Source organism: Crocuta crocuta, unplaced genomic scaffold (assembly GCF_008692635.1).
Source record: "Crocuta crocuta isolate KB4526 unplaced genomic scaffold, BGI_CrCroc_1.0 scaffold408, whole genome shotgun sequence".
Taxonomy (NCBI): domain Eukaryota; kingdom Metazoa; phylum Chordata; class Mammalia; order Carnivora; family Hyaenidae; genus Crocuta; species Crocuta crocuta.
In genome coordinates, this window is record NW_027527444.1 from 605,089 (window position 1) to 619,053 (window position 13,965).

Sequence of the window (13,965 nt, forward strand, 5' to 3'; positions counted from 1 at the left end):
GAAATGACAGCTAAAGAACTGCTCAAAACAGATATAAGCAACATAACTGAACAAAAATTTAGAACAATAGTCATAAAATTAATCGCTGGGTTTGAAAAAGGCATGGAAGACATCAGAGAAACTATTGCTACAAAGACTATGAAGCTTAAAAATAGTTATGATGAATTTAAAAATGCCATAAATGAGATGCATAATAAAATGGAGGCGTCCAATGCATGGATTGAAGAGGCAGAGAGGAGAATAGGTGAATTAGAAGACACAATTATAGAAAAAGAGGAAGCCAAGAAAAAGAGATAAACTGATCCAGGAACATGAAAGGAGAGTTCGAGAGCTGAGTGATACAATGAAACGGAACAATACCTGTATCACAGGAATTCCAGAAGAGGAAGAGAGAGGGAAAGGCGCTGAAGGAGTCCTTGAACAAATAATAGCAGAGAACTTCCCCAATCTAGGGAGGGAAACAGACACTGAGATCCAAGAGGCACAGAGAACTCCCCTCAGATGTAACTTGAGTCGATCTTCTGCACGACATATCATAGTGAAACTGGCAAAATAAGAAGGACAAAGAGAGAATTCTGAAAGCAGCTAGGGAGAAAACGGCCCTAACATACAAAGGGAAACCTATCAGAGTGGTGACAGACCTATCTACTGAAACGTGGCAGGCCAGAAAGGAATGGCAGGAGATCTTCAATGTGATGAACGGAAAAAATATGCAGCCAAGAATCCTCTATCCAGCAAGCCTGTCATTCAGAACAGAAGGAGAGATAAAAGTCTCTCCAAATAAACAAAAATTGTAAGAATTCGTCACCACTAAACCATCCCTACAAGAAACTCTGAGGAGGACTCTCTGAGGGAAATGTTTCAAGGAACACAAGGTACCAGAGACACCACAAGCATGAATCCCACAAAGGACACAATGACTCTCAACCCATATTTTTCAATAATAACACTGAATGTAACTGGACTAAATGCTCCAATCAAAAGACACAGGGTAGCAGAATGGATAAAAAAACAAAATGCATCTATTTGCTGTCTATAAGAAACTCATTTTAGACCTGAGGACACCTTCAGATTGAAAGTAAGAGGCTGGAGGCTGGAGAAATATTTATCATGCTACTGGAAGTCATAAGAAAGGTGGAGTAGCTATACTTATATCAGACAAACTGGACTTTAAAGTAAAGGCAGTAACAAGGGATGAAGAAGGGCATTATATAATAATTACAGGGTCTATCCATCAGGAAGAACTAGCAATTATAAATGTCTACACACATTTTTTATGNCTACACACCGAATACAGAAGCACCCAAATACAAAACAATTAATCACAAACATAAGCTTATTGATAAGAATGTGCTAATAGCAGGGGACTTTAATACTCCACTTACAGCAATGGATAGATCAACTAGACAGAAAATCACTAAAGAAACAATGGAATTGAATGACACATTGGACCAGATGGATCTGACAGATAAATTAAAAACTCTACATCCTGAGGCCATGGAATTCACTTTCTTCTCAAGTGCGCATGGCACATGCTCCAAGACAGATCACATACTGGGACATAAAGCAGCCTTCAATACATATAAAAGAATTGAGATCCTACCATGCACACTTTCAGATCACAATGCTATGAAATTTGAAATCAACCACAGGAAGAAGTCTGGAAAACCTCCAAAAACATGGAGGTTAAAGAACACCCTACTAAAGAACGAACGGGCCAATCAGGTGATTAGAGAAGAAATTTAAAAATATATGGAAACAAATGAAAATGAAAATACAACAATTCAAACTCTATGTGATGCAGCAAAGGCAGTCCTAAGAGGAAAGTAAAGTACATTGCACTCCAGGCCTGTTTCAAGAAATTAGAAAAAGCGCAAGTACAAAAATCTAACAGCTCACCTAAAGGAACTAGAAGGAGAGCACCCCAAACCTAGTAGAAGAGAAATAATAAAAATCAGAGCAGAAATAAATATAGAATCCAAAAAAAAAACCCCAAAAAACCCAAAACCCAAAACCAAAAACCAAAAAACAACAACAACCAGTTGAACAGATCAATGAAACCAAGAGTTGTTTTTTTGAAAACATAAACAAAACTGACAAACTTCTAGCCAGGCTTCTCCAAAAGAAAAGAGAGAGCACCCAAATAGACAAAATCATGAATGAAAATGGACTTATTACAACCAACCCCTCAGAAATACAAGCAATTATCAGGGAATGCTATGAAAAATTATATGCCAACAAACTGGACAATTTAGAAGAAAGAGACAAATTCCTAACCACACACTACCAAAATTTACATGGGAAGAGATAGAAAATCTGAACAGACCTATAACTAGTGAAGAAATCAAATCAGTTATCAAAAATCTCCCAACAAATAAGAGCCCTGGGCCAGATGGCTTCCCTGGGAAATTCTACCAGACATTTAAAACAGANCATCCCTACAAGAAACTCTGAGGAGGACTCTCTGAGGGAAATGTTTCAAGGAACACAAGGTACCAGAGACACCACAAGCATGAATCCCACAAAGGACACAATGACTCTCAACCCATATTTTTCAATAATAACACTGAATGTAACTGGACTAAATGCTCCAATCAAAAGACACAGGGTAGCAGAATGGATAAAAAAACAAAATGCATCTATTTGCTGTCTATAAGAAACTCATTTTAGACCTGAGGACACCTTCAGATTGAAAGTAAGAGGCTGGAGGCTGGAGAAATATTTATCATGCTACTGGAAGTCATAAGAAAGGTGGAGTAGCTATAATTATATCAGACAAACTAGACTTTAAAGTAAAGGCAGTAACAAGGGATGAAGAAGGGCATTATATAATAATTACAGGGTCTATCCATCAGGAAGAACTAGCAATTATAAATGTCTACACACCGAATACAGAAGCACCCAAATACAAAACAATTAATCACAAACATAAGCTTATTGATAAGAATGTGCTAATAGCAGGGGACTTTAATACTCCACTTACAGCAATGGATAGATCAACTAGACAGAAAATCACTAAAGAAACAATGGAATTGAATGACACATTGGACCAGATGGATCTGACAGATAAATTAAAAACTCTACATCCTGAGGCCATGGAATTCACTTTCTTCTCAAGTGCGCATGGCACATGCTCCAAGACAGATCACATACTGGGACATAAAGCAGCCTTCAATACATATAAAAGAATTGAGATCCTACCATGCACACTTTCAGATCACAATGCTATGAAATTTGAAATCAACCACAGGAAGAAGTCTGGAAAACCTCCAAAAACATGGAGGTTAAAGAACACCCTACTAAAGAACGAACGGGCCAATCAGGTGATTAGAGAAGAAATTTAAAAATATATGGAAACAAATGAAAATGAAAATACAACAATTCAAACTCTATGTGATGCAGCAAAGGCAGTCCTAAGAGGAAAGTAAAGTACATTGCACTCCAGGCCTGTTTCAAGAAATTAGAAAAAGCGCAAGTACAAAAATCTAACAGCTCACCTAAAGGAACTAGAAGGAGAGCACCCCAAACCTAGTAGAAGAGAAATAATAAAAATCAGAGCAGAAATAAATATAGAATCCAAAAAAAAAACCCCAAAAAACCCAAAACCCAAAACCAAAAACCAAAAAACAACAACAACAATTTGAACAGATCAATGAACACAAGNATTGGACAACTTAGTTAGAAGAAAGAGACAAATTCCTAACCACACACTACCAAAATTTACATGGGAAGAGATAGAAAATCTGAACAGACCTATAACTAGTGAAGAAATCAAATCAGTTATCAAAAATCTCCCAACAAATAAGAGCCCTGGGCCAGATGGCTTCCCTGGGAAATTCTACCAGACATTTAAAACAGAATTAATCCCAATTCTTCTCAAGCTATTCCAAAAAATAGAAATCGAAGGAAAACTCCCGGACTCATTTTATGAAGCCAGCATCACTCTGATTCCCAAGCCAGACAGAGATCCAGCAAAAAAAGAGAACTACAGGCCAATATCCTTGATGAATACGGATGCAAAAATCCTCAACAAGATCCTTGCAAATCGAATCCAGCAGCATATCAAAAGAATCATCCACCAAGATCAAGTGGGATTCATTCCTGGGTTACAGGGCTGGTTCAACATTCGCAAAACAATCAATGTGATACATCATATCAATAAAAGAAAAGATAAAAACCATATGATCCTGTCAATAGATGCAGAAAAAGCATTTGACAAAATACAGCATCCCTTCTTAATAAAGACTCTAGAGAAAGTTGGGATAGAAGGAACCTACTTAAACATCATCAAAGCCATCTATGAGAAGCCTTCAGCTAACATCATCCTCAACGGGGAAAAACTGAGAGCCTTCCCCCTGAGATCAGGAACACGACAGGGATGTCCACTCTCACCACTGTTGTTTAACATAGTGCTGGAAGTCCTAGCATCAGCCATCAGACAACAAAGGGAAATCAAAGGCATCAGAATTGGCAAAGAAGAAGTCAAACTTTCACTCTTCGCAGATGACATGATACTCTACATCGAAAACCCGACAGACTCCACCAGAAGCCTACTAGAACTGATTCAAGAATTCAGCGAAGTTGCAGGGTACAAAATCAACGTACAGAAATCAGTTGCATTTTTATACACCAACAATGAAGCAACAGAAAGAGAAATCAAGAAACCGATCCCATTCACAATTGCACAAAAAACCATAAAATACCTCGGAATAGACCTAACCAAAGACAGGTGATCTGTATGATGAAATTTATAGAAAACTTATGAAGGAAACTGAAGACGACACAAAGAAATGGAAAAACATTCCATGTTCATGGATTGGAAGAATAAATATAGTTAAAATGTCCTTACTACCCAAAGCAATCTACACACTCAATGCAATCCCAATCAAAATTGCACTGGCATTCTTCTCAAAACTAGAACTATCCTAAAATTTGTATGGAACCACAAATAGCCAAAGTAATATTGAAGAAGAAAACCAAAACGGGAGGCATCACCATCCCAGACTTTAGCCTCTACTACAAAGCTGTAATCATCAAGACAGTATGGTATTGGCACAAAAACAGACACACAGACCAATGGAATAAAATAGAGAACTCAGAATTGGACCCACAAATGTATGGCCAACTAATCTTTGACCAAGTGGGAAAAGGTATCCAATGGAAAAAAGACAGCCTCTTTAACAGATGGTGCTGGGAGAACTGGACAGCAACATGCAGAAGAATGAAACTAGATCATTTTCTCACACCGTACACAAAAATAAAGTCAAAATGGATTAAGAACCTGAATGTGAGATAGGAAACCATCAAAACCCTAGAGGAGAAAGCAGTAAACAACCTCCTTGACTTCAACCGCAGCAACTTCTTACTTGACACATCCCCAAAGGCAAGGGAATTAAGAGCAAAAATGAACTACTGGGACCTCATCAAGATTAAAAGCTTCTGCACAGCAAAGGAAACAACCCATGAAAGTAATAGGCAACTGATGGAATGGGAAAAGATAGTTGCAAATGATGTATCAGATAAAGGGCTAGTATCCAAAATCTGAAAGAAACTCATCAAACTCCACACGTGAAAAACAAATATTCCAGTGAAGATATGGGCAGAAGACATGAATAGGCACTACTCCAAACAGGACATCCAGATGGCCAACAGACACATGAAATGATGCTCAGCGTCCCTCATCATNAAGAAAAAAAAAAGAATATTAAAGGACCAATTCAGGGGGGCCCAAGACTTACTAATCAAGGTTCCAGGGAAAGAAAACAGCTGGAAGGAAATTACTGAGGACACAACCCACGGAATAGAGACCTGAGGGACACGGACGTCGGGTTCCAGAGGCACACCAGGCACGCAGCCCAGTGAACGAAAACACCACGACGAGGCACAGCTGTATGAAATCCTGGAGTACCGCATGTAAAGAGAAAACCCCGGAAGTTTCAAAGGGGAAAAAAATCATATACAAACGGTAGAGAATAATTTAAAGAAATCCCAACAGATTTCTAATATAGCCAGCTGCAACGAAATAACGCCTTCAAATTCTGAATAAAAATTATTTTCATTATGGAATTCTATACCCAGCTGTCTATAAGGTGAGCATGAGAGACACAGATATTTAAAATTTCATGTAATTATCTCCCGTGCATCCTTCCACGGGAGTGTTAGGGACCGAACGTGTCCCCGCAGATTTCCTACGTTGGAGCCGTCACTGCCAATATTGATAGTATGTGGAGGCAGGACCTTTAGGAGGTGATCAGGTTTAGATGAGGTCACGGGGGTGGGGACCCCACGACGGGATTAGTGGCAGAGCTCTGCGCTGTGAGGACACAGGGAGAAGGCAGCCGTCTGCAAGCCAGGAAAAGAGCCCTCACTGTGGAGGTGACCTGACCGTCACCTCCATGTCACCTCCATCTTGGCCCTACAGCCTCCGTAACTGAGAAGCAAACTCCTGCTGTTTAAGCTCCCGGGCTGTGCCGGGTTTGTGCAGCCCGAGGGGGCGAAGACAGAAGCTACTGAAAAATGTACTCTGCTCCCCCAAGCCCCCCAAAGGGGAACGAATCAAGGAAGCAGAAAGCACATGTTCAATGGACAGGTGTTCCCAGAAGAAGAAGTGCTCCCGGGAGGACAGGAGGGCGCGAAGGCTCAGGAGGCGGCTGTGAGCAGTTTGGCGGTGACGCCGGTGACGCCGGAGCAGGGGACAATGGACCCACGAGGAGGGGCTCCAAACGGAGCTGAAAACATGTCTGACCGGTCTGACCACACAGCAAATTCCGCCAAGAAGTCAGAAGGTGTGAAAGGAGGCAGAGGGTCAGGGTAGAGAACAGGAGCGTCTACACTCCAGGAAGGACACTGCACTGTACACAAAGGGAAACTAAGTGGAGTCTGCACGGGGCTCGGCAGTGACTCTAACGGACAGAGCGGTGCCCGCAAGCCGGGCAGGATTTCGCCGCCACCGCAGCACCGGGCGTGCTGGGAGGACGGGCGCCGAAGGAGCGCCGCGGGCGGCGGGACACCGGGCTGCCAAACCCAGGAGTAGAACACGCCGGACGTTCCCGAACTGCGGGAACACGGCCGTCAGGTCGAGAGTTCACAGCTCAACTGGCGGCTGCCGGGCAGCGTGACAAAGGCATAAGGGACAGGGGCAGAGGCGGCTGCTCTTCTATCGTAAGCTTTTTTGTCCTACTTGACACCAAAAACGATTTCCTGACACTTTGAAACCCCCCCCCGTTGGTCCCCAGGGCACGCTTGTGGGCCCAGCGTGCCCCCCAGCCGCCCAGTTAGGGTCAGCCTGCGGGGACAGGGCCACGGTTCACCCTCCCTCCCCCTGCTTCAAGCAAAGTGCTTTGCCCCGTTTTACTCTTTCCGGGCATACCGATGCTAGAACCTCCTTTGTTCTGGACGCCGTCTGCTTATTTGCTGGTCCTGAGAATTACTCAGCTTATTGAGGAATCTTTCTGTATTTTATTATTTGCTCTCCTACCGGGTTTCGAGTCCTCTGTACATTAGATGATGTCGTCAACAAGTCAGCAGTCAAGTCCCTGTCTCAAATGTTGATGGGCTTCGAGTAAAAGAATCCTAGGTTTCTTAGCTTGGGTTCCCCGGAAAGCAGAGCCCGACTTGCAGTCACTGATCTGGGAACTGTGACCCCACGAGCGGGCGTGGAGGACGGGGCTGAAACGGGCCAGCAGGCGAGCCAGTATATCGATGGGTGGCTGAGGCGGCCGCAAGGCCAGGCAGACTGACTCCGTTCCACTTAGTTCCACTGAGATCTTCTGAGGACCGTCCGCCCTGGGGTGCAAGGTGGAGGCCATTATCCACTGGCTTCTATCCTGTTGGTGAAGCGGGCTGGAGGTACGCTGGCGGGGATGGAGTCAACAGGGGGCATGAGAGGATTTTAAACTGGTGCACGAGAGGCACCGGATGGGACTGGGAACCGTGCTCCAGGCGGGGATTTAACAGGCGTTCTTTGGAGGGGAGGTCCACTGCGAGCTATCGAGTCGCTCACTGAGCTGACCGCACCTGTGCGTCCCGTCTGTCAGACACCATGCCAGGCTCTCAGCTGTCAGCTGAAGCCGAGATATGCCCGTCCTGGTTTTACCACCCTGATGGAACAGTCCAGAAAGGAAATGGGGCTCAACCTCTGTGGCCTTTTTGGTCAATGCATAGAGTAATCCTAGAGATTACTATTCTTTTCCTATTACGAATATTTTGTTGACACACCTTACCTGGGATTGGGGCCACATGCCTTACCCACAGGCTTTTCTTGCTTCTGCTTCTTGATTTATGAGGAATCTTGTTTTCTTTCATCTCTAGCCAAAGTTCCACTGAGGTCACCGACAGCTGGGCAGTCTGCTCTCTACACCCCCTTATTACACAAGAACGTGACTTGCCCGGATCAGAAAGCACACTGGCTTAGCACAGACAGGCAGGCACCCTCTCGTAATCTCCACACCCGTCTCAGGGTTCAGCTTCCTCCAACCACCACTTACTGCACTTTCCCCGTTTCTGAAGATCATTGTCCTTGACACGGAAAGAGTTCAAAAAGAGATGAAGAGTTCTACTTTCCCTTTAGTAGCACCTGCAGCGTGAACCCTGAGCAACAGGCTGGCCTTCTCCTTCCTTCTGGCTGTTTACATAAGCCAGCCCTGTGCCCTTTCCACTTCTGGATCTCAATCCTGGTCCCCAGTTAAGGAGACTGTGGGTGGCCCCCCCTCCTCGGCCTGCTCTTCCCTGAGCTTGCTTTTGAGCATATGCTTTTCGTTTTTAATTCTACATGTTCTATAAACTCGTGCTTAGCAAACACTTATTTGGATGTCTGCTGTTTGCATTTTCCTTGGCCTTATTAATAATGACACTGATTGAAATAGTTTGAACAAGAAAACGAAGTAGTGATGAATCATAATAGAATGGCACATACATTTACAAATCTATGTTGACATATAGGATTGAATAAAGAAATGGGACGTTAATAAGTTACTTATATCAATCAGCTTATTGATTGTACGTAAGGTAACTTACGTAGCTCCTGCGTCCCCAAGGAAGTGGAACAGAACTCCTCACCCCGTACGTGTGGGCTGTGCCCAGCGACCTCCTCCTCAGAGGACAGCAGGGAAGTGCTGGAACCTGACGCAGACCACCTGAGCCAGGTGACCACGGTTAAGGTCAAGGGTGATAACATGTGCTACCAGTACGCACCCCCGGGATCATGGGTACGAACGGCACCGTAGCCCCGTGGTCTTCCTTCCTAGGCTCCCAGTCCCAGTCTGACCACGAGGAAAACATCAGGACAGTGTCAACAGCGGGGTGTCCTACAGAATTATCTGCCCAGTGCTCCTCAAAACCGTTAAGGCCACAGAAGCAAGGCAAGTCTGGAAAAGCTGCCGTGGCCGCGGGGAGCCTAAGGAGACGCGATGACCAAATCTCCCCGAACCACCTCGGTGGGATCCACGGACAGAAAAATGATGTTAGACTTTAAAAGTCAGATGATGATTATGCGCCAACTCGTGACCCGTGCCAAGTGACTGCCACACAGATGGAAGATGGCAGAAACGTGGGAACCTGTCTGGGAACTCCGTATTCCCTTCATAGCTCTCTGCGAATCCCAAACTACTCTAAGATAAACAAGTCTATTAAAAATAGTTACTGTTTGTAGAGTGTTGCTAAAAAAATAAATTACGTAGGGAAGGCCTACGTAATTCTTACTGTTCCCCCCACCCCCGCCTCAATCTTGGGTGGTGGTCCCAGATGCTGCTACTGCCCGGACACAGCTTTCTCTCCACAGCAGTGTACAGGGACCCCCGAAGCAGCGTGCCGGCACCTGGCACAGGACGCTTGGACCACGTGCCGCCAGGCTACGTTGCCCTCGTGCTCTCTGCCCTAGAGCGTCTGCACGCATACTTGTGACCTTGACATTCTCGGTGACACGGTGCGGACCGGCTCTGACGGGCAGGAGGCAGCACCGCTTCACATGCCTCAGTGACGCGGAAGGAAACAAGGGGGGTTTTCAAGAGGAGGGGAGGCCGGGAGCATCAGCACCAGCTCCTGCAGGTGGGATTCAGGAGTGCCCTGCACGCACACACCAGTGGCGAGGTCCTTTGGAAGCAACACGCACCCGTGAGCGGCTACTTTCACGCACGGGCTGAGTCACGTATGAAGGTTGTTTTTCGAGTGACTGGAGCCAGTCCAGGCTCCTCGTCCACACGGGCCTGTCACCAGCAAAGTTGCCAGCAGGGATCCTACATGAAGCCCCGCGAGGCACCTGTCCACGGTGTGGAAAGTCAGCCACGGAACACCGCACCTTCCCCTGCAGCCCGTCACTTTCCTTCTGAGAAACTGTTCCCGGCAGCCGCTCGGGCCTGGTGGGGACGGAACGACGACCCGTGGGGTGCCTGGCAGCCACGCAGCCCGAGCTCCCGTGACGGGTGTCATCTGTCGATCCACACTGCTGAGCGTGTGCCACAGCCACCTTCGGCAAGCGGACATGGCGTGTCGGGGACGGAGCCCGCATGCCTCCCCTTCCTCGGTCCACACAGACGGCCTGGGAGTGCTCCCCACGAGGAAGGAGCCAGCTCGCTCTCTGGACGTGCCTCGTGGCAGGCGGGGCCCAGTGGGGACACAGTGGGGGCACTGACCGCTCCGTATGGGGACAGCCCGGGACGGGGGCCGCCGGCGCCACGGCCGATGCTGGTCCTCTGTTCACACCAGCACGACAGCGGAGGGAGGTCTGCAGATCTCCCCACGGGAGCCCAGCTGGCTGCTCAGGGACCCAAGGTGGGACTAAACCCGTGTCTGAGGCTCTTCTTTCTCCTCCCCTGGGGGGTGAGGGGGCTTTCATTCAGTTGAACCTTCTCCACATGTCTGTTCCAGTCTCACAGGCCCATCTGTGCCCAGGAGTTACGACTCTGATACTCTGTCCCCTCAGAATAACGTGGTCGTAATACACGTGTTATTCTGCAGCTTGCTTTTTTTTTAGTTTGTGTATATATATATATTTAGTTTATTTGCTTATTTTGAGAAAGAGAGAGAGAGGTGGGTGGGAGGGAGGGGGAGAGACAGTGTGTTCATGGGGAGGGAGGAGGGGAGAGAGAAAGAGACAGGATCCCAACCCAGCTCCACACCCTCGGCGTGGAGCCTGGTGCAGGACTCGAACTCACCAACTGGGAAATCATGACCTGAGCCTAAATCAAGAGTCAGACACTTAACCAACTGAACCACCCAGCTGCCCCTTAAAAATGTATTCTTGACAAACATCTTCCCATCCTTCCTAAGGGCTCCGTGGCGCTCTACGATACGCCCACGCCAGGACTCACGTCACCGTCTCTTAGCGAGGACACGCGGGTCTCCCTGGGCTGCACTCCCTGGCTTCCTATGCTCTGGAGACGGACTCCTGAGTCTGTGTCTACAAAATGCTCTACTCCCACCCTTCAAATGCTTAACTTGGCTCTACCCACGACAGCCCCCGCCCCCTACTTCCCTGGGGACAAACTCCAGCTCCTTCAAAGCCGAGCGCCTCACAGGATTCACAACTCCCAGTGAATGATGCATGCAGCTTCTACTAATTAGGGGGGTGACAGGACTGGATCAGTGACCTCCCATAATCCACAAAACATCGCATCTTTCACTTATCACTCACTTGGCTAAATTTTAAATTCAGGAGACTTGTCAACTCCTTGACAAGGGAAAGGCCGGGCAGGAGCGAAAGCAGATGCAGGTCTTACCAGCCTTTGCTCACTTTTCTACTGGTGGAAACCCCAGGGTCAGGGATGCGGTTCTTGAAAAACTAACACCCCTTTCGGGGATTGGGAACAAGGGTGCGGTAGGCTGATCTAGTAGCGCTTTACCTGGGAACTGAGAATTCCCAGCGGTGTTACTGCTGAGAGGTGCAGCCACAGCGGCAGAGGCTGTACGTCCCGAAGTCACTGCCTGTCTGCCAAGCTCTCTGGACGGAAGCATGATGGACGCCTCCCCATTCTCGTTGTGACAAAGGATCACAGGGTCTCAGGGGCTCAGAAGAAACCTTGAAGGTTAGTTGGTCTGAAGAGAACTTAGCTAAGTCATAGGATGTAAGATCGATTTCCAGAAATCAGCTGTAGTTTGATGATGACAAACACACAGCTGGGAAATGATGTTATACAAGCACAAGCTGTTGTCACGGTCCTGAGGCCCACGCAGCCCACAGTGAGTGTGTGTAGTGTCCTCTGACGAGCCGCAGGGACAAGCGGCTGGGAGGGACAGCGGACCAGGCTGCAGGAGGGAGGAGGAGAGACCCGGAGCGTGGCGCAGAGCTGGCTCCGTCTGGGCACCCATCTCCCAGGATGGCCCCGGACGGACTGTCAGAGGCTGGGGGGGCTCACAGGGGCACCTTCCCCGACCTGAGTTCTGCCGGGGGCAGGGGCGGGGGGGGCAGCTCAGGCCTTTGCCCGCGACCCGCCCTGGAAGGGCTTCTGCCTTCCCGGCTTCTCCTCCAGTCCCCTGGGGGTGGGGAGGTCTCCCAGGAGCCCACGAATTCCTGGCTCAGTGGCTGCTTCTGGGAGCACAAGTGAAGACACTCCTTTGTAAAGATTTATACACAAATACAGACACTAGATACCTACGTGTGTGTGTGTGTACACACACACATATATATGTACACACACAATATACATACACATATATGTACACACACACACACACACACACACGTATGTACACTTACTACACTGGACGTAATCTGATCGTTACACCGAACGTATCGTTTAGGATTTTTCATCTATGATTATAAGTCATGTTGGTACAAAATGAGCTCCGACAAGCACAATTTTAATACCAAAATGATCAGGGTCGAATGTTTCTGCTAAAAGTGATCAAGAGTTGTCTCTCAAGAGATTAACTACCTTAGTAATTTTTTTCTTTTTAACCAATATTATTTCAAATTAATGTATCATACATTCTACTAAATAACTGAGAGAAAAGCTCAGGATACACCGTGGTACAGTTTCACGGTTAACAGATCAGGCTCTAATACCTGAGACCCCATCTCTTACCAGCTGTGTGGATTATGTTATTCAATTCAAGGATCTGTGGACTAAACTTTATGATTTAAGCTCTCGGACTCTAGAACGAGGGTCCTTATCTGGAGGAAGAGGATGGTGGTGGCACGTTCTGTCCCCGGTTGCCACAGGGGTCCAACCATAGAGCACGGCATTGTGGGGAACGTGACACCCCACATGTGGCCGGGGCTCAGGGAGCGTGTGCTGGTGTTGCTGGACTTGAACTCCCCGAGGAGTCACCTGGGCAGTGCATGCACACTTACTTGTAACGTTGTGTCAAACACCACAAGCTTTGAACTGGTGGGAACGATGTCGTAACACTTGTGTGACCTCATGAAGCGCATGTAGACGCCACTTTCCGAGTCTTCTGCTGCAAAGGAAAGAAAAAAGGCAGATGTCAGTAGTGACGAAGGACTTCTTCATCAGCTGAGGAGTACATGAGAAAACTCTGCAGCCACAGACTTCATGGAAACCATGAGCAGTTTTCCCTGCAAGAGTGAGAAGGCAAAGATGTTCACAGAATCGTGCTGATTCTGTGCTGCGCAGGATGCCTTCACCGCTGTGGTAAGGCAAGGAGAAAACTGAAGGCGCACAGACAGCGTGGGAGAAAGTCAAACTGTCTTTATTTGCAGACTGTGTGATTTTTTTTTTTTAAAACACAGAAAATACCAAAGAATCTACAAAAAAAGCTCCCAGAAATAAAAAAAAAAAAAAAATGAGTTTATTAGCAAGGTCACAATGCAGTGTTAATAAAAATACATAACTTACAAATACAAAATTTACACAACTGCTCAATGGAAGTATGGATCTACACAAGGAGACAAAGCGCTGAAAACAGTAGCCATGTGGACATACACGCAGATTATTTAAATCTCTGTAAAGGTTAGCTGACGGTGAAAGGGATGGCAATGATCCGTGGGGGGCACGGCATGTTATGTCA

At 46.7% G+C, this 13,965-nt stretch overlaps 1 protein-coding gene across 1 annotated transcript in view; it reads right to left on the reverse strand.

The window, feature by feature from the left end:
• The window catches only part of PRKAG2 (protein kinase AMP-activated non-catalytic subunit gamma 2), a 270,738-nt gene that overhangs the window by 40,038 nt on the left and 216,735 nt on the right, over nucleotides 1–13,965 (reverse strand). Inside the window, exon 16 of the mRNA XM_077761602.1 lies at nucleotides 13,289–13,395. Coding sequence (XP_077617728.1) covers nucleotides 13,289–13,395 — 107 coding nt within the window. The remainder of the gene's footprint in view (nucleotides 1–13,288; nucleotides 13,396–13,965) is intronic.